This window comes from Caretta caretta, chromosome 1, assembly GCF_965140235.1.
Source record: "Caretta caretta isolate rCarCar2 chromosome 1, rCarCar1.hap1, whole genome shotgun sequence".
NCBI lineage: Eukaryota > Metazoa > Chordata > Testudines > Cheloniidae > Caretta > Caretta caretta.
This window is the reverse complement of record NC_134206.1, coordinates 111,316,685-111,342,265: the sequence shown is the minus strand read 5'-3', so window position 1 is coordinate 111,342,265 and position 25,581 is coordinate 111,316,685. Positions and strand designations below refer to the sequence as shown.

The following is a 25,581-nucleotide window of genomic DNA, read 5'->3' as shown; positions in this document are numbered from 1 at the left end:
GAACGGAGTAAGAGACTAGGCCTTTTTAGGTCATCTGAAATTGTCACTAAGAAGAGTCAAGGTGTAAAAAGGAAAACCTCTCTGACAGTTGGGAGAAAGTAGCCATCTTTCTATCTCTCAAAGCCTGGCACAAATGTGATATGATGATGCAGTTACCATGGTTACAATTCTTAGAGAAAGTGAGCAGCTCATTCTATCCTTAGTGGATTTGCCTGAATGTGCTGTTTTTAATTCAGTAAGCAAACATGACACTGAAGCTGACTGAAATGTGTTACATGCCAAGCTTTTTGATACAAAAGGAGACCTATTGATTTCCCACAGCTGAATATATAATTTTTTCTTGTATTCAGTAATTCTTCTTGCTTTTGGATTTTTGACTCTTTTTAGAGAGAGACTTCTTCAGAGATTTACTGAATCAGGTTTAAGCACTGTCTACGACTGTGCCAGGGCATTTCCAGAACCCAAATGTACAGAGCACTTAAGTGATTTGCTGTACTACTCAGTCAGTCAAAGGCCAGTCAAAGGATGTTGAAAAACCACCAATAAACTACACACACTCAACGCACAGATATGAAATGACATGACCTCACTATGGAAGAAGCCTTGCAGACAAGATGGGAGCAACAATAAAGAAAGGGCACAACAAATGAATCCCTACCAAAAAAAAAACAAAAAAAAAACCACTTATCCTACATCTAAGATATTCTACATCTACACTCACATGAAAGATCTTACATTAGAGTAATGCCTTCAAACAAATGGTATGGGAATTGGGAACCTCCATGCCCAAGATCTCCATAAACTAAGGGTCCATCCCAATGAATATCTCCCTGACCGCAAAAATCAGGCCTTATAAGGGAGTTGCCACATTTGCTGTGTCCAGACTGTTTTTCCAATATTATAACTGGTGCTTCCCATTTGCAAGTCAAAGTTACATCCGTGTCAGCCATCCCTGCTGTGCTGTAAACATCATGTGAGAAGTAGAGATGGCCAATATAGTGCTCCTCTGCATTGTGCAATCAGAAAGCCCAAGTCAGACTTGGCCATATCAGCTGTCTCTGCTCCTATTTGTAACAAATGGAGACAGTGACCATGGGGATCCTCCGTTAGCTCTGAGCATTACTGCATTGAATAACTCTGCTCTATACCCCTAGAGAGGGAAAATAGAAGTGGAGAGCACTACACCTATTGACCTGCCCCTATTACAAAATTAGATTGGATTTCCTGATGCATCCTGAGGGATGTATCCAAGCAGGGAAGGGAAATGGGAAAGTCATAGAAACTGCAATTCCCATGACAGATACCCAATAATCATAAGCGCACATGCATGCATGCGCATACACACACACACACAGAGTATGTTTTGAACATACAGTATAGTGAACCCAATCAAACAAAAATAATTCTGGGAAAAGTTTTGTGGCTAATACACAATCAGAGAAAAATCACAGAATGCTGATTTATTGATAATTTGCCTGCAGAATGCAGATCTAGATAAAAACTTTTCCAAAATCCAGGTACAAAGAAATGGGGGTTCAGTTCAGGCCCATTTTAGCTCTAACTATCAGTTTACACAGACACTGCTGCTGTACTGGACATTTCTAAAGATTTATAGTAGCAACTTCTACCACAATCAAATTATGTCTTTTCCCTTCTTCAAACACTTGAACTAGGATGATGAAAATTGCTAAAATCCATAATACTTGGACACTGCAGAAACAATCGCTGCTTTAAAAAACCCACATAAAACAAAACAAAAAAAGAAAAGAAACAACTGACTGCAACAAAAAGAAAAGATCAACTTATTTTGTAAACAGTCAAAGTCCTGGAACCTTGAATAAAGGCAGTGTAAAGGTGCTTTGATTAGAAGATCGGTAAAGTCATCACTAGGGAGAGGAACAGAATCCTTCTCCAGAATTCAGCAGAGTGAATAAAAATTGATTTTTTATTTAAAATCAGATTTTATTTAAATAACAAGTTTAAAAAAATAAAATACAATAAAACTTGTTTAAAATGAAATCTGAATTTAATACCAAATACTAAGATTATAATCTCTTAAAACAATTATATATTATATATATAACATTTAAATGTTTTAAGAGATTATAAGTATGTATCCTACACACACAGAATCTATCACACAATGAGTTAAAGGCTGCTTTCTATATAAAGAAAGAATTGGGGGATGGGGGGAATATCTAACTTCTGAGGTCATGTTTTATAAATATGCTGTCAATTTAACAGTTTTAGGATTTAAAAAAAAATAATATATTTCATGATTTCAGATATTTAAATCTGAAATTTCACAGTGTTGTAACTGTAGGGGTCCTGACCCAAAAGGGGGTGGGTGGGTGGGTCACAAGGTTATGGTAGAGGGATTGCAGTATTAACACCCTTACTTCTGCGCAGCCACCAGCAGCAGCGCAGAAGTAAGGGTGGCATGTTATGGTATTGCCACCCTTATGTCTGTGCTGCTGCTGGCAGGACGCTGCCTTCAGAGCTGGGCACCTGGCCAGCAGCCATTGGTCTCTGGGCACCTAGCTCTGAAGGCAGTGCAGAAGTAAGGGTGGCAATACTGCAACCCACCTACAATAGCCTTGTGACCTCCCCCACTGAGACCCTCTTTTGGGTCAAAACTATCAGTTTGAGAAATGCTGGCTCCCCCAAGAAATCTGTGTAGTAGGGTAAAAGTACACAGACGACCAGATTTCACGGTCCATGAAGCTTTTTTCATGACCATAAATTTGGTAGGGCCCTAGTTATAAATATGGCACAATAGTTATGTACTTTATTAAGGGCTTGTTTTGTTTAAGAAAAATAAATTTGATATATTGTTTTGTTTTTAAATTCCAGTTACCATCCTAATGCAGCTTGATACAAATCATGAGCAAAAAGTTAAATTATCTAGTAAATAAGCAATATGTAATTCACCATTTTCTAACATATTCAAAAATGTACCATTAAGCAATTATATTGCTTAATATTTTCAGATTCTTTATTTAATAAATTTATATATAGTGTTTTACCCTTCAAGGTATCAGTAAGATGTACTAAATCTAATGCAAAGTTCTATTTATTTGTAAATCAACATGTTCTAATGGTTAGATCAGCCGATGAGAATGCATCTTTCTTTAGAAAATAAAGTAAAAATGGAAAAGTTGATTAAAACTGATTATTTAAATTGAGGTTTGGTGATTTCAATCAATCCACCCTGGAATTCAGAGCACTAGCTCTGTCACTTTCTGCTGACTTTAGAAGAGCATACACCTATGAAAAGCTATTGTAATTTCCCAGCATGGGGGTTTCAGGCAGTGGATCTGTGTAATGGTCAGCCCACTGGTCACACCCGCTTCCCCACCAGACTGCGTTGGAAAAAGTTGCTGTGGATCGCTACACCCTAAGCTGATAGAAGATGTAGAGTCCATGTGTGCAGTCTGCCTCACATATGTAGAAGTACCACTATGGTCCAGCGGAATTCAGGGCTTTGTGCATCCACAGAGAAGGATGAGAGCAACTTTTGGCCCTTAGCTATTTGGCTGTTTCAGTTTCTCCCTGAACAATTTAATAAAATTATATCTTGTTTACTTGAGAGTGATGTGATGGGAAAGAATAGAGAAAAAATATTTAAATTATTTACATACACTGTAGAAATATCATGAAATATTTACCCACTGGTCACAAGCAATTTCTAAGCATGGCAGACAAACTCCTTCTTCAAAAGACACAAAATCGGTCTTCAGATTTGTATTAGCTTATTATTTGTACTAGCAAGAGCTGGAAAAATACATTTAGGATAGTGCACCTATACAGCCAACTTCAACAGTACTAGTCTATAAACACACTTCTGGCTGGAAGTAAAGTAATGGGATTTTGCAATTCTATTGGAAGAATTTTCTACTATAGTCAATTAAGATTCTATCCAGTATCTTCATGGAACATAATTGAACAAGTCACTGGTGCTCAGTACTATCAAGCACGAGCAGCTGATTAGGTCATCAAAGACAAATGGAGTAAATACTAAGTTCATTTGTAATGGATGGATAATGCTATAAAATACTGAACAGATGTGAAGTCCGCTCTCTCACTCTCAAATTTACCAACTCCATTCAGCTTGCTTGAACATCAGATTATGTATTCTTCTTTCAGTTTTCTGGAAACAAAAGTTTAGGAAATAGGCAATTGTTGAACTTCTATACAAAGTCAAAGAACCTCTACAAATGATGCAGACAAGTGCTGGGAACAGACTTCCTCAATATCCAGCCCCTTATAATGCTTTATGAAGCTAATCTTTTTTTATTCATGCAGTTCAACAAGCTTTTTCTCATATATAATTAAACCAAAAATAAGGTTAAGAACCAGGAACAGATCTGAAACAGTAAAGAATTCTTATTCGAAAACATAAAATAACTCTGGTGTAGAACAAGATAAACCTTAACATAAATTTGCTGGTTTATAACTTGAAATTTTCTTAAAAATTTCTTTAAAGAAAGGTTTCTTCCTCAGTGTCTGTTCATCTTCAGAATATATACTGTTGTAATCTCCACACAAAGGCCTTTCTGTGAACAATCCATTGGCTATCTAGTACCTCCACCCCCATTTCCATTAAAGGATCATCTGAACAAGCTCCCCTTTCTCTTCTAAAGTGAACCCCTCTGTAGCAGAGTGCATCAGAGTAGCGTTCATTCTTAGAAACTCAGTGGCAAAATCTATTAAACCTGTAAAGATACAAAACCCCTTTAATTTCCATGTCTTGCTGTCAAACATCCACATGTCTGATGTACATGATGTTAGCTCTTAGCTATTCCCTGGCCGTCATAAACAATCAAGGCTTTTCATAAATGCTAAGGCCAGAAGGGGCCATTATGATCATCTAGTCTGACCTCCTGCATAACACGGGTCAAATAATTTCACCCAGTAATTCCTATATTGAGGCCATAACTTCTGGTTGAACTAAAGCATATATTTTAGTACAGCTTTGACAGTTTTACCTGCAACAGTGCTGTCTTACCTTTAAAAAAAATATTTAAGGACACAATTTAATAAAAATATCTGTGCAGTTTCTATCTGAGTGAAATGCAAACAACGGTACTGTCAGAAATGCCATAAAACTGTTTGTCAGATTATTAAATATTTTAATAAAGGTAATTGATATATTACTCAACAGCACAGCTCCAAAATATTGCACAACCATGCTAATGTCCAACCAAGCATACATAAGGTGTGAATTACTGTAGCATTAATTCATTAATGGTTAGAAGTGCTATAAAGTAATCAGATGGAGGATGCTCTGCAAAATTGAAGAATTTTTTTATGTTCTTTTTGAAGATTTAAAAAAAAAAAAAGTTAAAAAGGCTGACCCAAAGTAGAACTCTGGACCTGAACATCCCAAAATGTTGAAAAATGTCTTTTGGAATCCAGATTCAAAACCTTGCAGCAAGAGCAAGGTCTGAGTGTTTTCTCCTCAATCTGTTGGAGATGTATTGATTTATTTTTGTAAACAAAGGGGGCAGAGAGGGGGTAGAATCAGGATGATAATCCAAAATGGTTTCTAACAAACTGTAAACTTAACACAAGTCACATGTTATGTTTAACATACATGACTGCATTCCTTTAAAATACTTCTTGCTGAAGCTACATTCTATCCTAAGAGTTTAGTATTTCAGACCAAACACAGATTCTGCATATCAATGACTGTACAGCAAGAAGTTATTTGTGAAGTAAATACAAAACAATATATTCTTGGATCTTATACGGATTTTGGTATCAACAGTAGACCAATCATAGTATAATGTGATTTAGAATTTTTAAATTGAAATAACCGTGCATGTTACCTCTACCCTGATATAACGCGACGCAGTATAACGTGGGTTCGCATACAACGCAGTAAAGCTCCAACACGCTGCTCTAAGCAGCGTGTTAAGGGTGCTGGGTCAGGCCGGGGCGTTGGATAAGGGCAGAGGGTCTTGGGGGCGGTCAGGGGCTCCCCCACCTCCAGGGTCTGGGAAGCAGAAGTTGGGGGGTGGGCACTTTTGGGGGCCCCGCAGTCCCAGAGTGGCCCGGGGGATTAGCGCGGGGCCAGGACCAACCCGCTCCACTTCCCTAGCCCCAGCTGTGTCGCTTGGGGGAGGGGGCTTGGGGGAAGCGATCCCCCCTGCACTCACCAGCAGCAGTGGAAGCGGAGCAGCCCGGCCCCAGCCCGCTCTACTCCACCCTCTACTCCGCCCTCTACTCCCAGCCGCGGTACTACGCTTCCCGCCGCCGGTGAGTACAGGGGGCGTCCTTTTCCCAACCTCCCCGCATTCACCAGCAACAGGAAGCAGAGCACCATGGCTGGGAGGTGGCGGAGTGGAGCGGGCTGGGGCCGTGTTGCTCTGCTTCCCTCCACTGCCGGTGAGTGCCTGTCAGGGGGAGGGGGTGCAGATAAGGGTTGGAGCAGTCAGAGGACAGGGAGCAAGGGGATTGGGAAGAGGGTGGGGTCCTGGGGGTGATTAGGGACAGGGGTCTCTGGAGGGGGCGGTCAGGGAACAAGGAACACGGGGGCCAAAGCAAGTTCGATATAATGCGGTATCACCTATAACCCAGTGAGATTTTTTGTCTCCCATGGACTGTGTTATATCAGCGTAGAGGTGTACTACAGTTCCAAAAGACAATTAGTAATCAAATCAGTGTGTGTAGAATATTTCACAGTTCAAAAAATTGTCCCCAACTCCATGGCTTTTTATGCAGGGTAATAAAAAAAAAGCACAGCATGTGTCTGATGGACTCTAATGCAACCACGACATAATCAGGATGGTCTTGGTCCTACCTGGACAGGTGGTAAACCTGTAACTAGGATATCTATAGGTGCCAATGTATGGCTCAAACCTAAAATAGGGTCCCTCACCAGTAAAATGCAATAAAATATTTTGCACGCCTCAGAAAACTGCATATATTGCACGTAAAGAACAGTTTTTGGAACTACCTTTATAAGGAACTATATAAATAGTTAGCAAATTATCAAAGTAAAATAGAAGATAACTAGAGCTATATTGTGGCTGCTTGGACACCGATGTGCAAGGGTGTTGGAATCAAGAGAAGGCGCAGAAAGCCTTTTCTCTGCACCCATGTCGGAGACAGACAGAACAGCAGTGCATTTTGGAATTGCGATGGCAGGTGTGACTGCACCAGAGTCATATAGAAACAAGAACTACCACCACCTTGCTCCATAACATATCTCTTCATTTTACCTCAAACCACAATGTTCATTTTTGCTGAAACTGTAGCATCGCGCACACTCACCACCGCAGCACCTCCTGCTGGTCACTCTGGGAATTAGCTCAGTCCTGCCTCAGAGCACCTCCTGCTGGCTGGTATCTCCTTACCAGTACCTGCTTCCTCATCTCCACCACTGTACTTCAGGCTCTGTGTCCCTCCTGGATCCTGGTGCCCCTTATCTTGGGGTGCTGCCCCACATCAGCACCCCCACACTCTGGGTCTCCCCTCCCAGGGGAACCCCCTCCCGTTATACCCACCTTGCCTCTGTGGCTACTGCCAGTCGTCATCTAGCCCCCTTTCTCTGGGGCAAACTGCAGTCTGTAATGGTCACTCATCATTGGCAAGGGGGTTGGACCTGCTGCCTTTCTAGCCCCAGCTGTCTTCCTGCAGCCCCATTACCTCTTTAGGCCTTCCTGCCAGGCCTCAGCCTGGGAGGTAGCCAGGCCTGAGCTCCCCAGCTCATCCTGCCCCTTCCCCAGCACTGCTCTGTCGAAGGTACCCTGATTCTCCCAGGTGGCTAGGTCCTTCTCATTCCAGGGCTGAAGTGAAACTCTCCCAGCTTCTTACTCACAGCCCTCTTATCAGGGCCAGCTCCCCACCCAGCCTCTCTCAGCTGCTCTCACTCCTTCTATCCCAGAAGCAGGGTAACTGCCCCGCTCCACAAACAAATTTCCAAGTTATATCTAATTAATATTTAAACACTTTAATGTCCACTCTAAATTATACCTCTGTTTCTTTAGGCATTAATGCTTTCTCTCTCCCATTTAATATCTGTGTTTTGGATTAATGTAACTATCTGTACAACCATCGTTGACGTATACCATATCACTCCTGCATGAGAATGAGAGCAAAACTTACTGGCTCGGAACAAAAATAAATAAATAAATGCTTACTAAAATAAAGCATTTACTGTACATAAGCTTTCAGCCATGTCTTCATGGATCACCATCTTGTCACAGACTTATTCCTTCAGACAAGATTTTATATGTGCCTTATCGAAGGTCATTTAAGATTCTCTGATTGTCAGAATACTGATGCTAAAGAACAATACCCAGACTAGGCAGCTTGCTCGTTACACCCACACACTATTTACTCACACAGAGTACAAAACTGGAAATAAACAAATTCCAAATTGGATAACCACATTCTATTTAAATTCTCCCTGTAATTTCACTGAATTAAGTTACTCACCTTCACTGCCAGCTTTAGAGTGTTGCCAGAGATGTTAAATGGTGCACTGACCTTGTATATTTGTATAAGGTACGTAAAGAACTTTGGGAAGATGCTGGATAAATGGTACTATACAAAATACAAGCTATTATTAATTTATACAGTAACACTAAAGTTAAATCTGGTTTAAAACGATTTGCACTGTGATTTTATATTTTATAAATGACATCTTTTTTCTTATAAAATTAAATTCTCCTTCAATTGTAAAGGTTAGGCAGAGAACAAGACAACACAAAATCCACATATTGCAGAACTATTTTCCAGGGAAGCACTTAGGACCTGTTCCAACTCCCCACAAAGTTGATCAGACACTCAATGAGAGTTGAATTGGACCCTTCCAGTGATTGGCACTGTAAAGAAGCCTAAAGCCCTGATCTCATAACTGGCTTCATGTGGGCACAGGAGTCCATTTGCACGGAGCCTGTTGCAGTATTGGGGTCTAAAATCACTATATTAAATGCAATAAGAAAATGAGATCGGCTCTAAAAAAAACAAAAAAACCATCACACAACAATGTGTAGGTTTTAATGCAAACCAAGGGAAAAAAAGCCTCTTCTGAAACAGCCAGAGTTGAACAGCTTCCATAGAAAATAAAAACTATATTACAAGCCATACAAAAATCCAGTTAACCATACAAACAACTCAGCCTGCCAATTAAATACGGGAAGGGTTCATAGAATCATAGAAGATTAGGGTTGGAAGAGACCTCAGGAGGTCATCTAGTCCAACCCCCTGCTCAAGTCAGGACGAACCCCAACTAAATCATCCCATCCAGGGCTTTGTCAAGCCAGGCCTTAAAACCTCTTAAGAATGGAGATTCCACCACCTCCCTAGGTAACCCATTCCAGTGCTTCACCACCCTCCTAGTGGAAATAATTTTCCTAATATCCAACCTAAACCACCCCCACTGCAACTTGTGACCATTGCTCCTTGTTCTGTCATCTGACACCGAGCTCCATCCTCTTTGGAACCCCCCTTCAGGTAGCTGAAGGCTGCTATCAAATCCCCCCTCACTCTTCTCTTCTGCAGACTAAATAATCCCAGTTCCCTCAGCCTCTCCTCGTAAGTCTTGTGCCCCAGTCCCCGGATCATTTTCGTTGCCCTCCGCTGGACTTTTTCCAATTTGTCCACATTCTTTCTGCAGTGCAGGGCCCAAAACTAGATGCAGTACTCCAGGTGTGCCCTCACCAGTGCCAAGTAGAAGGGAATAATCCTCACTTTCCTCCATCCACTGGCAATGCTCCTACTAATGCAGCCCAATATGCCATTAACCTTCTTGGCAACTAGGGCACACTGCTGACTCTTATCCAGCTTCTCATCCACTGTAATCCCCAGGTCCTTTTCTGCAGAACTGCTGCTTAGCCAGTTGGTCCCCAGCCTGTAGCAGTGCATGGGATTCTTCCTTCCTAAGTGCAGAACTCTGCACTTGTCCTTCTTGAACCTCATCACATGTCTTCTGGTCCAATCCTCCAATTTGTCTAGGTCACTCTGGACCCTATCGCTACCCTCCAGCATATCTACCTCTCCCCCTAGTTTAGTGTCATCTGCAAACTTGCTGACGGTGCAATTCATCCCATCATCCAGATCATTAATAAAGATGTTGAACAAAAACAGCCCCAGGACTGACCCCTGGGGTACTCCGTTTGATACCAGCTGCCAACTAGACATAGAGCCGTTGATCACTACCCGTTGAGCCTGACAATCTAGCCAGCTCTCTATCCACCTTATAGTCCATTCATCCAATTCATACTTTAAACTTGCTGGCAAGAATACTGTTGGAGACTGTATCAAAAGCTTTGCTAAAGTTAAGATATATCATGTCCACCACTTTCCCCATGTCCACAGACATAGGTGCCAACTCCGTGGGTGCTTCGGGGCTGGAGCACCCATGGAGAAAAGTTCGTGGGTGCTCTGCACCTACTGGCAGCCAAGCTCCCCGCCCCGCCCCCTCCTCCACCTCCTCCCAGCACACCACATCTCTGCTCCTCCCTCCCTCCCAGCTCTTGATGCCGCCAAACAGCTGTAGGAAGTGCTAGGAGGGAGGGGGGAGGAGCAGGAATGTGGCGTGCTCAGGGGAGGAGGCGGGGAAGAGGCAGGGATGGGGCAAGGATTTGGAGAAGTCGAATGGGGGCGGGAAGGGACGGGGCAGGGGTGGAATCGGGGTGGGGCCAGGGGCAGAGAGGGGTCAAGCACCCACTGGCGCCAGAAGAAGTTGGTGCCTGTGTCCACAGAGCCAGTTATCTCATCATAGAAGGCTATCAGGTTGGTCAGGCATGACTTTCCCTCGGTGAATCCATGTTTACTGTTCCTGATCACCTTCCTCTCCAAGTGCTTAAGAAAATGAACCATCTACATTGTCTTTTCTTTTAATTGTACATCTTTTGACATAATAGTCTTTCATGCAATCTCAGTCCCAGGTAGACCAAGATGAAATTCAATAAAGACAAGTTCAAAGTACTACACTTTAGAAGAAAATAAAAATCAAAATGCCCAGCTACAAAATGGGGAACAACTGGACAACCAGTAATACTCCAGAAAAGGACGGGGGTGGGAAGGGATTATAGTGCATCACAAATTGATTCTGAGTCAACAATGTGATGCACTTGCTAAACAAGGGTAATATAATTCTAGGGTGTATTAACAGGAGTGTTGAAGGTAAGATACAGGAGATAACTGTCCCACTCTACATGATACTAGTGAGGCTCTGTTGGATTGTGTGTCCAGTTTTGGGCTCCACACTTTAGGAAAGACGTGGACAAATTGGAGAGAGCAACAAAAGTGATAATGTTTAGGAAACCTGGCCTATGAGGAAAAGTTAAAAAAAAGTGGACATGATTAGTCTTGAGAAAAGATGTCTGAGGATGGACCTGATAATAGTATACACGTATCTTAAATGCTGTTCTAAAGAGAATGGTGATCAATTGTTCTCCATGTCCTCTAAAGGTAGAACAAGTAGTAATAGGCTTAATCTACAGCAAAAGAGATTTAGATTAGATATTAGAAAAAACTTCCTAACTATAAGGATAGTTAAGTACAAGAACAGGCTTCCAAGGGAGGCTGGGAAATCCCCATGATTGGAGGTTTTTAAGAACACAGACAAACACTTGTCAGGGACAGTCTAGGTTCACTTGGCCCGGTCTCAGAGCAGGAGGCTGACTACATTTTTATGATTCTATGATTATAGAGGCAACATTATAGACCATGGAGACTGAATGCAATACAAGTTTCTTCCCCACCACCCTCAAAGTTCTCTAGGTTTACTAATTGCTAGATAAAGAAAATTCAGTACATCACATAAGCATACTATCGCAAGTAGATTACAAGGCCCAGACTTTCAAAAAAGCACAGTTCATATTTACAAACCTAAATGAAGTGGCCAGATTTTCAGAAGCATGTTGTACCCTGCAGTTCTACATTGTACTAAAATCACAATGAGCAATTTCAAAGGTGTTATTTTATGCCATTTTCCATTCAGTTTAATAAAAAAGGTGTCACAAAGGTGAATAGTGTAGCAATATTGGAATAAAAATTCTATTTCATGACTTATTAAAGCTGTCAGAGTAAGACCAAGCTAACCCTGAGTGAGGCAGAGAATAGTTTAGGCCCTGCCTGGGTATCCATGTGACAGGTGATCTTCATCAAAATGGTGTCATGGAAAGACTAATGAGGGTACAAAGAGGAACCAAAAGGGGCATGACACAACAGTGACAATATTGACAAACTCCTTAATTTTATTTTACTCAGCTTTATACAGAGCCAAAAAGGAACTACTGCAAAAAGCATGAAATGCTGAAACTATTCATTCACTTGTACCCTCCCCTCCTTGGGCTAAAAGCATGTCAGCTTCTTTTGGCAGGTCTTCACTATGGAACTAAATCGGCTCTAATGCAATCGATGCAGTGGCATCGATTTAGCGGATCTGGTGAAGACCCACTAAGTTGATGGCAGAGCGCTCTCCCATCTATTTCTGTACTCCACTTCCCTGAGAAGCGTAAGGGAAGTTGGCGTGAGAGCGTCTCCCGTCAACATAGCGTGGTGTAGACACCGTGGTAAATGGATCTAGCTACATCAACTTTAGTTATGTTATTCACAGAATGAAGTAGCATAGCTCAGATCGATTTACCACAGTAGTCTAGACCTGGCCTTTATGGTGGTATGGGGAACAAACTATCTGACAAATACTTCCCCCCCCCCCCATCCTTCTCCCAACCCTCCATCCTGTGCTTCTAGACAGATGTCCCTTATATTTCCCACTTCCAACATGTCAAGTGGGGCTACCTTAACTCCTTCCCCTCCCATCTTTTGACACACACATTCACCATGCCTCCTTTCTTTCATGGTCCGTTTGGGTCCTCCTTCCTCAGGTACTGCTATATTTAATCCCCTGTGGCCCACTGCAATTTGTAGACCTCCCTAATCCCATGTGTCACTTGGTTTCTCTTTTGTCTTTCAAATACCTATTTGAAACCCACTTCACTCAGGAAGCCTTCCATCTCCAACCCTCACAAAAATAAAACACTAAAACCAAAATCACAGTGCACATTATGTAAAATCAAATGCCTGTGACCTTATTTTATGTGATGACTATCATACGTTTCCAGACTGTACATCCTTGTCTGACGTTTTCATCTTTTGTTGAGTCTAATTTAGATTTCAATTTCCTTCCTGTCAAGTATGGCTCATCTACAAAGTACCACGCACATTTCTGGCTCTGTGTGTGTGTGTGTTTATTTTATATATTATATATAAAAACACAGTGCCCATACTCAATCATAGTGCTGTGGATGATTGCACTCAGCAGTGATAAGTTTTCTGAGTAAATATTACACAAATGATGTACAACATACTATTACACAATGCATGAGATTTTCAAAGTGCTCCAGTTTTGTGTAACTCTGTTCTCAATGAGCTCAATGATGAAACTCCCAGTAACTTCTGTGGGACCAGAGTTATGTCACAAGTGAGTGATTATGGAAGTCCTGCCCCACATGGAATGATAACACCATTATTTTTTATTTGTCTCTCACTTTGCCTGAAAATCCTGGTTATTTAAATTGTTAACCTAACAGGGACATCTATCTTGAGGCGCCCAGGTCATAATGGACAGTCATGGTAGGGAAAAGTTAACAAATTGTGGAAGACAGGTAGTATATCATATGTTCAGTAAGTTAGTCAAGCATTTCCTATACTAAAGATTTATTTACAAGCTGGATTGTGCCACGTATGCTCTGATCTGCATTCAGATCACAATTACAGCTGGTCCAAAATAAAATAAGTTAATTTGGAATTTTTTTGACAATAAAAATGAAAAGGAAAACATTTTTGTGTGAAGTTTTTCCACTTTTTGACCAGCTCTAGTCAAAATGTCTTGCAAATCTCCCCAGCACGTAATTCATGCCTGCTGTGCAACCTTTAAAGAAGGATGCAGTGAGCAGTCCTCTCCATGGTAATCAACTCCACTGGCTGGTGTGAGAGATGGAGAGCTATGGCCCCACACCTCCCATGCACCCTCTTTGAGGGGAGAGGGATAGAAAAAGAGCTTGTGCCGCAGGAAGCTCTAGTCCCAGCACTCTTCCGTATCATATGCACATTTAATTTTAGAACAATTATCTTTTATTATTACTACTTCCGTGAATTCAATCATTTGCTCCCTACCACTTCCTTCCACTTCAGTCAAATGCACACACCAGCATGTGGACAGACGGTACGTTAACAGCAAGCTAGGCAGTTGCAACGATGCCGGCAATGCCCATATTCTCTAGCACTGACAGAATCAAAGCAAAAATAATTAGAAACAGGTCAGCCCCGTTTACAGTCTGCACAAAATACAAAATGCAAACTAACAGCAAGCAAAGAGTGAAAAGCAAATTAAGATTTTTTTAAAAATTCACTTAATGTTATTTGTGACACATTCATATTTTTTAAAATAGGATGTTATCCTGAGAACATCCTTTAATCACTATCTTTTTTTTTTTTTAAACTAATGCCTAGGGTTAAAACTAAGGTGTTTCAATTAGGAAGCCATAGATTTAATGATAGTGTTCACAGCCTTCTGTTTTGGCAGTAATGGTGTCAGAGAACAAACCTTGACCCTTTTAATAAATTTTTCCTTACTAATGCATACTCCAATATATATCAGTAGCACAGCGAGCTTTGGATTCATTATGCAAAGTGCTTCTGGGTCTCCACAAATCCTTGCCCGAACATAGGGGGGCAACGAATAAAGGTCCTGCCTCCCCACACCGGCTTCTATCACTTGGGAGAAACCCTGTAAGGGAACCGTAGTCTTGAACACCCTCTCACCACCACTAAATCCACTGTGTTTTCAACACTGATGTTTGTGGTCATAGTCAAATTTGACTAAGTGTGCAAATTAGCTAATTAAGTAACTTGCATAATACGCGACACATGAAGTTGCATAAAACTTAGCAGTTATGATTAAATGAATTCTGTTCTACAACACAGAGCTTACATAAGCCCCCAGCAACAATTTTTCAGGGCCTAAAAAAAATTAAAAAAAAATAAAAAATAAAAGAAATCCACACATGACAGCTGGAGTGTGTATTTAATTCAGCACTAGATCAGCACCTTATAATGACTAACTAAAAGAAAAATAAAGGAGGAAGTTAAATATGTCAATCTAAACCTAAAGTAATCATTCTTGTGTCCAAATACTAGATCAGAGGTGGAGGATGTGGAAACATTTGTTCCCTGTCCAGTCAGTTCTTAAGAACAGGAAGGGATCTCTCACTGATACAATAAATTGGAACTCTGCAAAGCACACTGTGCAAAATTAACAACATAGAAATTGGTACACGTTTCCACTCCCCTAATGTGAAAATAATGGTGCTCTCCTTTGAGCTGCATTCCTTACACAACCTTCTTACTTTCCTGTCATATCGCTCAATAAAATTAAAAAAAAAAAATCAGTCTATATTTAAAGACCTTCACCCATCACATTGAGACAACTCTTCCTTTCTCCCCCCCACCCTCCCAGCAGCACACGATAGGAACTATTCTTAAAAATAACCATCTTGCTTCCTGTCTTGTCTGTTCTCAGAGCAGCTCAAAGTCTAGTGTTTTCAAATAAACTGATTTAAGAGAAAACTATGTTACTGAAGCAGAGAAATAGATAGGATTATCTTTTAGATCAAAGTGGAAATCAAGCACTGTATAATTGGGGGGGGGGGGGGGGGGAAGGACAGGGAGATTCTAGAGTTGAAGCTTAACACTGAACATTTAATTTAATGGGCCCAGATATTAAGCTCTTAGGAATCATTATGTGTTGGTTTACTTTTTTCTTTCTTTTTTTTTTTTATTTAAAACCTGTGATTGAGCAGACTGAAATAATGGAAACCCATAATTCTTCCAAAGGAAGATGGAAAAACATTGTCAATGGATTTTAAGTAGCATAAATACCTTTCTATCTTGCTAATCTCAACACTGACATTAACAGAAAATGGTTGGCCAGGTTGCTGATGCACAAGCATTGAGAGTTAAGGAGAGAAATTACTATGACACCAACAAGATTAATGGAAGCAGTCTCTGCTTGGCTATGGAACTCCCTCATGTAAACACTAAGAAGGGTCACTAAAACTTGTTGTCTTCCTGACAAGACACAAGAGCCTTATGTTTGGCACAGCTTTCCCGCCATAGCAGCAGGGCGCTCAGGCACTATAGTGCTGAGTACAGTAGAAGTACCAAGAAAAGAGAGAGAGAGGAGTTACCTACCAAACAGGTTTTGCAAGAGTGTTACACTGCCCAGAATATAGTTTGAAATTGGATTTGAAAAGCAGCCAGCGAGAGAGAGTGTGGCATGGGTTAAAGGATTGTACTACATGGAGAAGACATGACACTGGCTGGGATAAGATACTAATCAAAATAAGGGACTTCGCCCACTCCAGAAGTCAGACAGGGCTGTTTACAGTAATTTAATGTTTTTAAATGTAAAGAATTTAGCTTGGTGAGTGTTATTTCTAGAATCAGACAAGTTTATTACTCTGCTTCATTTCAGTTTAGTTTGATTCTCTCTCTAATATCTACTGTAAATAATCCTCCCTTTAAATTAATCGGGATATGAACAGTTGTTGGGTGGAGGGAGAGAAAAATTGCTGATGAGAGATGGGTGAGGAATAAAAAGGCACCAACTTGCACTGTCAGTCATAGGTGTGGAAGCAAGGCTCACTACAAGAAGTACTGTAATACAGTGACTGCAACAAGAATGGAGCACAGTGAAAGCCCCAAAACTAAAAGGTGATTGTGTTTAGGTGCTCTATGGTAACAACGCTGTTCAGTGACACCAATCATCTTAGCATGTTTTACTTTCGTACTCTTCAAATCTTATTTTACTCCAGGTACAACGTTTAAATAAGAAATCAGGCTACTGACAGAAAAAAAGAGTTAGACAGTGATCCTCAAAAGTGTGTACTCTTACATTAAATGTTATCATGTAATTATTTGAGGAAGACATTCTGCTAGGAAGCGGTCTATCAATCTCTCCCTGCACCTTAGAAATATTACAGTCTGGCCTAGGTTATTTGGATTATTCGGATCTCTCCATACTCACACTGGCTAGTGCCAGCCTCCATATACAATAACACAGTTGATGTTGGATATCACAAAACCCTTGTTCCTGACTTTGTACTCAGGCCAAAACTCATTCCTGATTCTGTCTTTCCCAAAGTCTAAATTCAGTCACTTTCCACAAGACCCACCAAAGACGGATCCACTTAACAGCATCCAAGTTGTCTTAAAAGCAGATTTTATTGGCACAATAGGATGAGAAAAGAAATCATGAACTAAAAACAAATAAAAAACACACTTGCCAGACAGATTCTATGAAGCAGGCTCAAATCTCCCATTAAAATGTCTGGTTTCAGATACCTGAAAATCTTGTATAGAAAAGTCTTCAGTCTGATTCAGCAACAACAAAATTGTATGTGTCTATTCCATCGCACTATGTCACATGTCCCATTCTGAACTCTTCCTACCTTTAGCTCTCTTTGGCTTGTCAGTTTAAGCTAATGATGCCTTTAAGAGAATGTTGCTAGTGTAACTTACACTTTTTGCCCAGGGCTTGAAGATTACGCTTTCCTACAGATATTCTCTGTTATCTGATATGCATATTCTCTTTATCATCAGATTCCGCTCTTAAGGTAGCCTTTTTTATATATCTACCAGTGGACTTTTGTCACCTGCCCAATCTGAAGGGCTAAAAGAGGGTTTAAAGCCCTCTTCACTAGGTTGGCAAGTCTGTGCATGAAGATGCTCTTTTCCCTCTTGGTCTTGTGACCCCATTTCTTCTCAGCAGACCTTCTTCCTGGAATAGCATCCCATGGTTGAGGAAGCTGAAACCCTCCCATAGACACCATCTGTGTAGCCATGCATTCATCTCCAGGATGAGCACATCCCTGCCTGGGCCCTGACTCTCTGCCGGGGGCCTGGATGAGAACACAAATTGCACTCCGACCCCTTCACCCTTGCACTCAGAAGCCAGTAGTTACTGCTGATCTGCTCAGGGTCAGACCTGGCATTAGTGCCCACATGAGTGAGCAGCATGGGGTAGTGATCATAAGGATGGATGAGCCATGGCAACCTTTCTGTAATGTCTTGGATGCAGGCTCCAGGCATGCAGCGCACTTCCTGGGACATCACATCAGGCTGGCAGATGGATGCCTCCATTCTCCTCAGAAGGAGTCACCAATCACCAGCACTCTGTCTCCTCCCCTTGGGTGCAGCTGCCATCAGCCTCTCAGTTATGGGGGCAAATGGCTCCTCCTCTTCAGCTACTGGGTCTGCTCCTCACCTCCTGTTGCCAGTATGGCATACGGTTCTTCACCTTGATGGAGAGGGGACCTGAGTGGGGGTGGAGAACTGTCTATTGCTTGAGGTGAACCGCAGCTGATTTCCTCCTCGCAAAGCAGACAGTTCTCCTTCCTCCTCTGGTGCTGCTGTAGTTATCCATAGTCAGCTAGTACTCTCCATCCCACATGTCTCCATGTGTGTCCTGTTTATGAAGTCCTCGGGCTCCCAGATGCCACATAGATGAGCCACCTCTTCCTGCAGCTCTCTTGCCTGCTTCCACCAACCAGGCACTTCTCACACCTGGTGGTTTCCCCTGCCTAGCTTTCATTGACAGGGATATGCAGGCCGCATTCCCAGCAAGTCAGACCTGGCCTCTGTGGAAGTCTCCAGGGTCAGGATGCCTGGCAGGGCACCCCCACAAGTGCAAGCAATTCTTAAGGTATGTTTAACACTGTGAGCTGGAGGGATAAATTTCAGCTTGGATAAATGTATGCGCACTGGGTTGATAGAGCTAACTTGCTAAAAGCGTAGCTGTTGCGGGTGCAGGCAGCTGGCTGGGGTAGCCACCTGAGTGAGTACCTAGGGTCCTGGGCAGGACTGTACTCGGGGTGGCTAGCCAATCCTACCACCTGCACTACTGCAGCAACACTAGTAATTTTAGCATTTTACCTCAACCAAAGCTAGCATGGTACGTCTCCCCATGCGAGAGATTACACCTCCAGCTTGAAGTGCAGACGTTCCCTTACCTTACACCACAAAAAGACCACCCCATATCTGCAAAATTTCACAACTCCCTCACCCTTTGGGACATGATGCCATCTAACACGATACTTTCACTTGCCCTTCATTAAACCCACAGATTACATTCATCTCCCACCTCACTGCTGACAATCCCCAGGGAAAGAAGACCCCTGTGCCCTGCTACTGACACAACCTACACAACACAGTGCTGAAATAAGGCATACTGGACCTCTCAAGATACACTTCCATCTCTTTCTTTTGATCACACACATAGGGGGTCAGACAGAGGGCCTTACATTCCCCCCGCCGATTGCTTCATATCACAGTTACAGCTCTTCCAAGCTGCTCCAGCTAATCCCTCCACTGTTCAATGCACTTGCACTTATCATGGTGAATGCAGCTGGAGTGGACACACAAATTCCCAGTGACTACTTCCAGCTCCAGGGGGCAGAGTTACAGTTACGTGGGTGTGCACCATAACTTTAGATTTCCTGGTTTACAGAAGTTTGAGTTTTGCTGAACTTGACTTCCTGAAAGGGTGTGAGACACCACTGTGCAACCTTAACTCTGCAGTAATGAAGTTTTTTTTGGTCAGTGAAGAGAGGTGGTAGTGGAAGTCATGTGAGTAGACGGCTTTACTCAAGGAGCACAATGTGAAAATAGGAGGTGGCCAACAGAGCCCTTTGAGAAGACTACAATAAATCAGTCTTAAGGAAAAAAATAAAAAGGGGATGGGAAAAAAAATTAAAGCTCAGTTTAAATAGTACTACAACTGAAGTAAGGTTACCTATAAATGCAATCTCATGGAAGGCAGAAAAGAGGACGCAGGGGTATTTTTTGCTAAGACTGTTCCTAGATACTAGTGATTGGCACTTTAGAAATGGAGAAAGAGAGAAGACAGACAGACACAGACAGCGCACACAAGTACAGCTAAATCATATAACCATGCAGATGTCACTCTATTTAAAGTATCACCCCATTTTGAGATGGATATACATTGACATAAATTATTAGCAATACAAGTCAGTGCCTGCCCCAGTGGGAGAAATTAGGACTGGGAGCTGTTTGCACTCTTGTGGGTTAGGATGCACACAGCTGGATGGTTGGGAGATGTGCCGGACAATGTGCCCAGGCTGCCCAGCACCCAGCCTGCAGACTCATAATAAAGTTCAGGAAGAAAAACCTCCCATACAAGTCACAAGTCTATTACCTATATTGATATACATTGGGCATCACTGATCTAAGGTGTGCTTTATAGCTGGTCATACCCGAGACAAAAAGTATAGCCACAACTGAGAGGGAAAGAAACATTTTTAATATAGGAATTATTTAAGCTAACAGTTTGGTTACTGCATAGCATCTTATGCGATTAGATGACTAGGACACAAAAATAAGGTCACCGGCTTTGTGTTTTATAAAAAACCACACTAAATTAAGAGAGGCATTAAAAAAAGAAATACCTGTGAATTTGAGAGAGACACCAATGTTTCTGAACAGAGAAATGATAAAGATATCTGGTGGAAACAGGCATGTGAGAAGCAATGTAAGTAGAAAACAATGAGTACAATGACCTTTTCTTATAATGTAATGTTTTGTGCTCATCTTAAACTTTTTCCCTTAAAATACCTTTTATTAAACGAGCACTCCCTCTAGTCAACAACATTGATGCAGCTCATCTGTATGTTTCAAATTTGGTATTTAATCTCTTCATTGGAAAATGGCATCAGCCATCTTGAAAATTATCTCCTACTATCAGATTAAAAATGAAAAGGACAGTATGCAAGAATGAAAAATACTATATTCATGCTTTGGGAATGAGAGTGTTGTTCATCCCAAGAAAATAAATCCTCCAAATTTCAATATCTGCAAGGAATGATACTTTGAAATTTCTGTACTAAGAACCCACCAGTACACTTTGGACGACAAGGAGATGCAAAACTTGCAAAATCTGCCTAAGAATAACTAGCAAAAGAAAGGTTTCAGAGGAACAGCCGTGTTAGCAAAAGAAAATATTTTCAAAGGATGTAAAAAATATTTCCCTGCACTGTCAAGATAAGCATTAGATCCGTTATGCAAAGGTGTATGCTGTAGATTCTATAATGTGTTCACATTTCTGCATAAACAATTGCCCATGAAAGTTCTCCTGGACCTAAATCCAACCACAATCCAATCTTTTTATAATCCTAAAACCATTTACAGATATTTGCTGCAGGTTTTATTCCTATTTAGATGCACCACTGAATTTCCTATGACTAGTGGAGTCATGACTTCATCCTCCTGGAAGTGCAACTTAGAACTACCTAAAATAGAGGTTGCTGTGCCTTAGATTTTCATTAATTCACATATCTGCTTTTTTAAAGCCTGCTTTACAGCTCCCCTGCCCACTCAGTAGCTGCAGCTGGGTCTGAACCGCAAAAGACTCCAGACTGGTTTATACTAATTGACTGTGCTAGCAGTTATTTAAGAATAACTTAAATAACTTATTTAAGAATCAATTCAACAGGATCTTTCTAAACCTGGCTTCATTAATTTCCAATAACTAAAACCTTTCTAAACATAATGAAATGTTACTAAAAATAGTGAGTGTCAATGTAAACGCGAGATACTCTTATGTGAATAACAAAAGATTTTCTCTCTCATTAACATAGCTGAACATAAAGAAAGCTATTCAAGTCACAGGGATTTACTAAAAAACCCACACACACAAAAAAACCCCACACCTATAAATTCATTGACAGCATCAACAAAACATTATTTCAGACCAGCAGCTCCTCCTACCAGTGCACTGGAAAACCGCATTTAATCTCTGCACCAATTCTTCTAGGGCCATTTCTTCAATTCTCAGCAAACATTCTCTGGTAAAACAAAAAAGATCCACAGCAAACATGTTTCCCTCTGCTCCAGAAATAAAAAAACTACAGCAGTGCTTCACAGCCCTGCATTTCAATTACTCCACACAGATCCCCTATCAGCACAAAAGGAGGTGTGAGTGCACATTCCCCCCCTGCAATGCATAGGCTTGGCGGATGCTGCTCCAAGCCGGAGTCATGAATGTTAATTACCTCAGGATCACAAACTTCTCTCCTCTGTGCACTGGTTTGTCTGCAGCATCACTATTACATGTCAAAATTAATATGAAGCACTGATGAGACAGTAGCACAAATCTCTATATCAGACTGAAGCAAGCACTGGGGAGAGCTGCACTGAAGCAACAGCAAGCCGTACGAGCTTAAGCAATTCAGCAAACCTGAACAAAGCAGTATCCTCTTTCTTAGGAGAGCATTAGTCTTTACTTTACCCTCTTGCCAATTCAACTGCTATATAGGAAAATTCACTCATTGCAGACAGAGGGGCAATACAATTTTACTATCTTCCACAATAGATTTACATTCTTCTAGTTATATTTAACACATTACTTTTTGCGTTTGTGCCCGATATCCTCAGTGTTTGCTTTAAAAAAAATCCCCAATGATATCAGAACCATTTTCAAGATAGTTTGGAGGAGCTTAGCTGTTAAAATCCTGTCCAATAACAGCCCATTTATCCTCTACATCTCTGTTTTCAAGAATCCAAAATGTCTGACTTTATGGCACTGGATTCATAGACATTAGATATGGACAAGATCTAAGTCACCTAGTCCATTACACTATCTCCATATGGTTGTTCCCTGAAGTTAATTTTCAGTGCTTGTATCCAATCTTCTTTTTAAAGTCATAAGCAATGACTTCCACTACTTCCCTTGGGAGACTATTCCACAGTCTAATAAATCTCACTGTCAGGATGCTTGCTTTTGCTGATATTCAGCTAAACTGGCTCCTTACTTTCATCCTATTAATTGCAGTTATACTGCCTTGTGCCACCCCAAGTATTTGATGCTTTTCTTTGGTGCTTGTCTAATCAAGTTACTTATTTACCACAGGAAGATGAAATGAGTCAACATGTGTTCAGTTATGATGTAACTGAACTTAATAAACGGATAATGGGTAGCTATAAAGGGCTAGAGCAAGGTTGCTTTTGGAATGTGCAGCACAGTATTTCACATATGTACATTTCTTAAAGAGATTGCTGATCTAATGGTGCATTTGAATATTTATCAGCCTTTTCTTAACTGTTCATTTCCAACCAACTGCTGTTTCCACTCCCAAATTGTACATTCCTCAGCATATGCACACACACTGTAGCAACCTTAACTTTTACTCATATTTTTCAGTCTATTGCCTTTTATAAATTATTATTAAAACTACTGGCCCAATGTAGAACTTAAGATCTCCAGGGAGTTCCTGGCTTGATCTTTCTCTCTAGTCCTGGGACCTCCAGTTCCTATTGCCTTGTCACTGCTCTGTGACACATCGGAATTGTTTGCAAGGCTCCCATTTCTCCTTGCCCTGCATAAGCATTATAAAGCCCTTGGGTGTTGTAAGATACCTGTCAGTGTGCCAAATCCTGATCCTGCTCAAGAGAGCCTCTTTGTGGCTGCATAGGGTATAAATACCTCTCCACTCTTCTGGTCAACAGGAAGGGCAATGCAGTGACCCTGTCCTGACCTGGCTCCAAGTTCTTCCTCCCTTCCTGTCCATCCCCATAAACTTTGCATTTTCTCCTACCAGCTGTCAGGGAGCCCTTAAAGGGGCAATGCCCCTTTTCTTCCAGCTAGCCGGATAAAGATAGACTTGCATAAAGGTTGCAGTAGAAACATTTCTCCTCCACTTCTTCTTGCCCTGCATATAAAGCCCTAAGGATACTTAAGATATGTCAGTGTGCCAAATTATAACCAAATTTTGTAAATAAGTATTTTAAAAACAATAAACTTATGTCCTAGATTTTAATGTTATTTAAAATATGTAAAGTTTGAAGTTTTACAATCAAGCTTATTTCTTTAAAGGGTAGGGGGACCTAAAACTTTAGATACTTGGAAAATAAGCTTTTTAAAAAGATTAACTACAAGCAGCTACAATAATTATAAAAGGAGATGTAGCTGTGTGGAAATTTTGAAGAAATAGTAATAAGCAACTTTTGAGCTACAGACAATAAGACTACAATCATGACATATCTCAAAATTGTGTTTATAGACTTATATTTTCCTGACAGAGAAAAGATATTCCATTTCATTTCAAGTTACAATATACTGTACTGGTTTTACAATAAAACTTCTGTATTACCCTGGTCTTTCTTATCTTTGATCTATTCTAGAAATGATAGGTAGATCTGTAAGAAACCGTCCCCAATTCTGATCATGAAATTAGCCTGTTTCTTCTAAACCCCAATATGCCACCAAGGGGCATCTTTCTCCTCTGAAATTTTACCCAGAGCATACCCTGATGCTATTCAAAGGTGCGAGGACAGCTTTATAGTATGGGAAGGTCAGGTCTACTTACCCAGAAGACACCCAAAATTTGATTTTTTTTTTTAAATTGTGCAGAGATTTCTCTTTAGCAGTTGGAGCAAATCTGGCATTTTTCAGTCGAAAACAATATTGCTAACCGAGGTAATTTGGCTGGGTACGGAATAGCTAAAACTAATGCTTATAATATAACAGGATTTCAACCTTAACTGTAAAAAGACTAGATTGTGTATAATGGGATTCAATCTACTATTGAGAAAACAAAAAAACCAATTGAACATATGCAGCCACTACTTTACTTTATAAAACGTAAGGATGAGACAGCACATTCTTAGAGCACCGACTCCTAAGAACATAAGAATGGCCATACTGGGTCAGACCAATGGTCCATCCAGCCCAGTATTCTGTCTTCTGACAGTGGCCAATGCCAGGTGCTTCAGAAGGAATGAACAGAACAGGCGAGGGATCCATCCCCAGTTGTCTGCTCTCAGCTTCTGGCAGCTTTCCTCTTAAGCTAATAGGAGTCTGGGTCGCACAAGGAATGCAAAATAAGGCCCTTAGCGTGCGTCAAGTCAACATTACAATTTATATTGCACAGCAAGTTTTTCAGTCTACACACACCTATTTTAGGTGTCCTTACGGTGAAATCTACTAAACTGAAATGGTCTCCCAAGGGAAGCGAGAGATGCCTGATCACCTGAACTTTTTAAAACTGGGGCAAAAGTGCTGGAGAATATCCTGAAGTGAGCAATTCTGCATTGACAATGAGAAATGCTAGATTACCTACTAGCACTTCTCCCAATTTTTCTGATACATTTCAATGGAAGTTTGCTTTGTAATAATAGGACGTGCTTTACCAGAGCTATGTTGCTTCTTTCACATTCACACATGCCTGCAGTTTAAAGAAAGTCTGTATAACTGTATTGGTTCTTGAAGAAAAAGCAGGTGACTGTCATACCAGATTTTTGAACTAATACATCATGCTTAATGCACTCTCAGCTGGATATCCACTTTTTAGGATGGATTTATATAAAGAAAAAAAATAGAATATCATTTCCATATTATTTTTTTTCACTAAAACCAATCCTGCTTTTATTGACGTCAAAGGGAGCTTTGCTTTTCATTGGGCCAGGATCAGCCCCATTGTACTAGTCTAGTTCCTAGGCATACTTTGACACGGGACACCTTAGAGGGAGTTACTTCACCGCCCT

At 41.0% G+C, this 25,581-nt stretch overlaps 1 protein-coding gene across 11 annotated transcripts in view; it reads right to left on the bottom strand.

Annotated features, from left to right (window-relative positions):
- The window catches only part of MCF2L (MCF.2 cell line derived transforming sequence like), a 262,290-nt gene that overhangs the window by 180,912 nt on the left and 55,797 nt on the right, over window positions 1-25,581 (bottom strand). Inside the window, exons 1-2 of one of the 11 annotated variants that reach the window (XM_048855580.2) lie at window positions 22,092-22,221; window positions 21,808-21,884 (exon numbers count right to left, since the gene is read on the bottom strand). The exons of 8 other annotated variants lie outside the window; for them this stretch is intronic. In XM_048855580.2, the coding sequence (XP_048711537.2) occupies window positions 21,808-21,859 (52 nt within the window). In that variant the 5' untranslated portion in view covers window positions 21,860-21,884; window positions 22,092-22,221. Of the gene's footprint in view, window positions 1-21,807; window positions 22,013-22,091; window positions 22,222-25,581 lie in introns of those variants that run through there. 2 more of the 11 variants (XM_048855632.2, XM_048855533.2) reach the window with 2 other exon arrangements.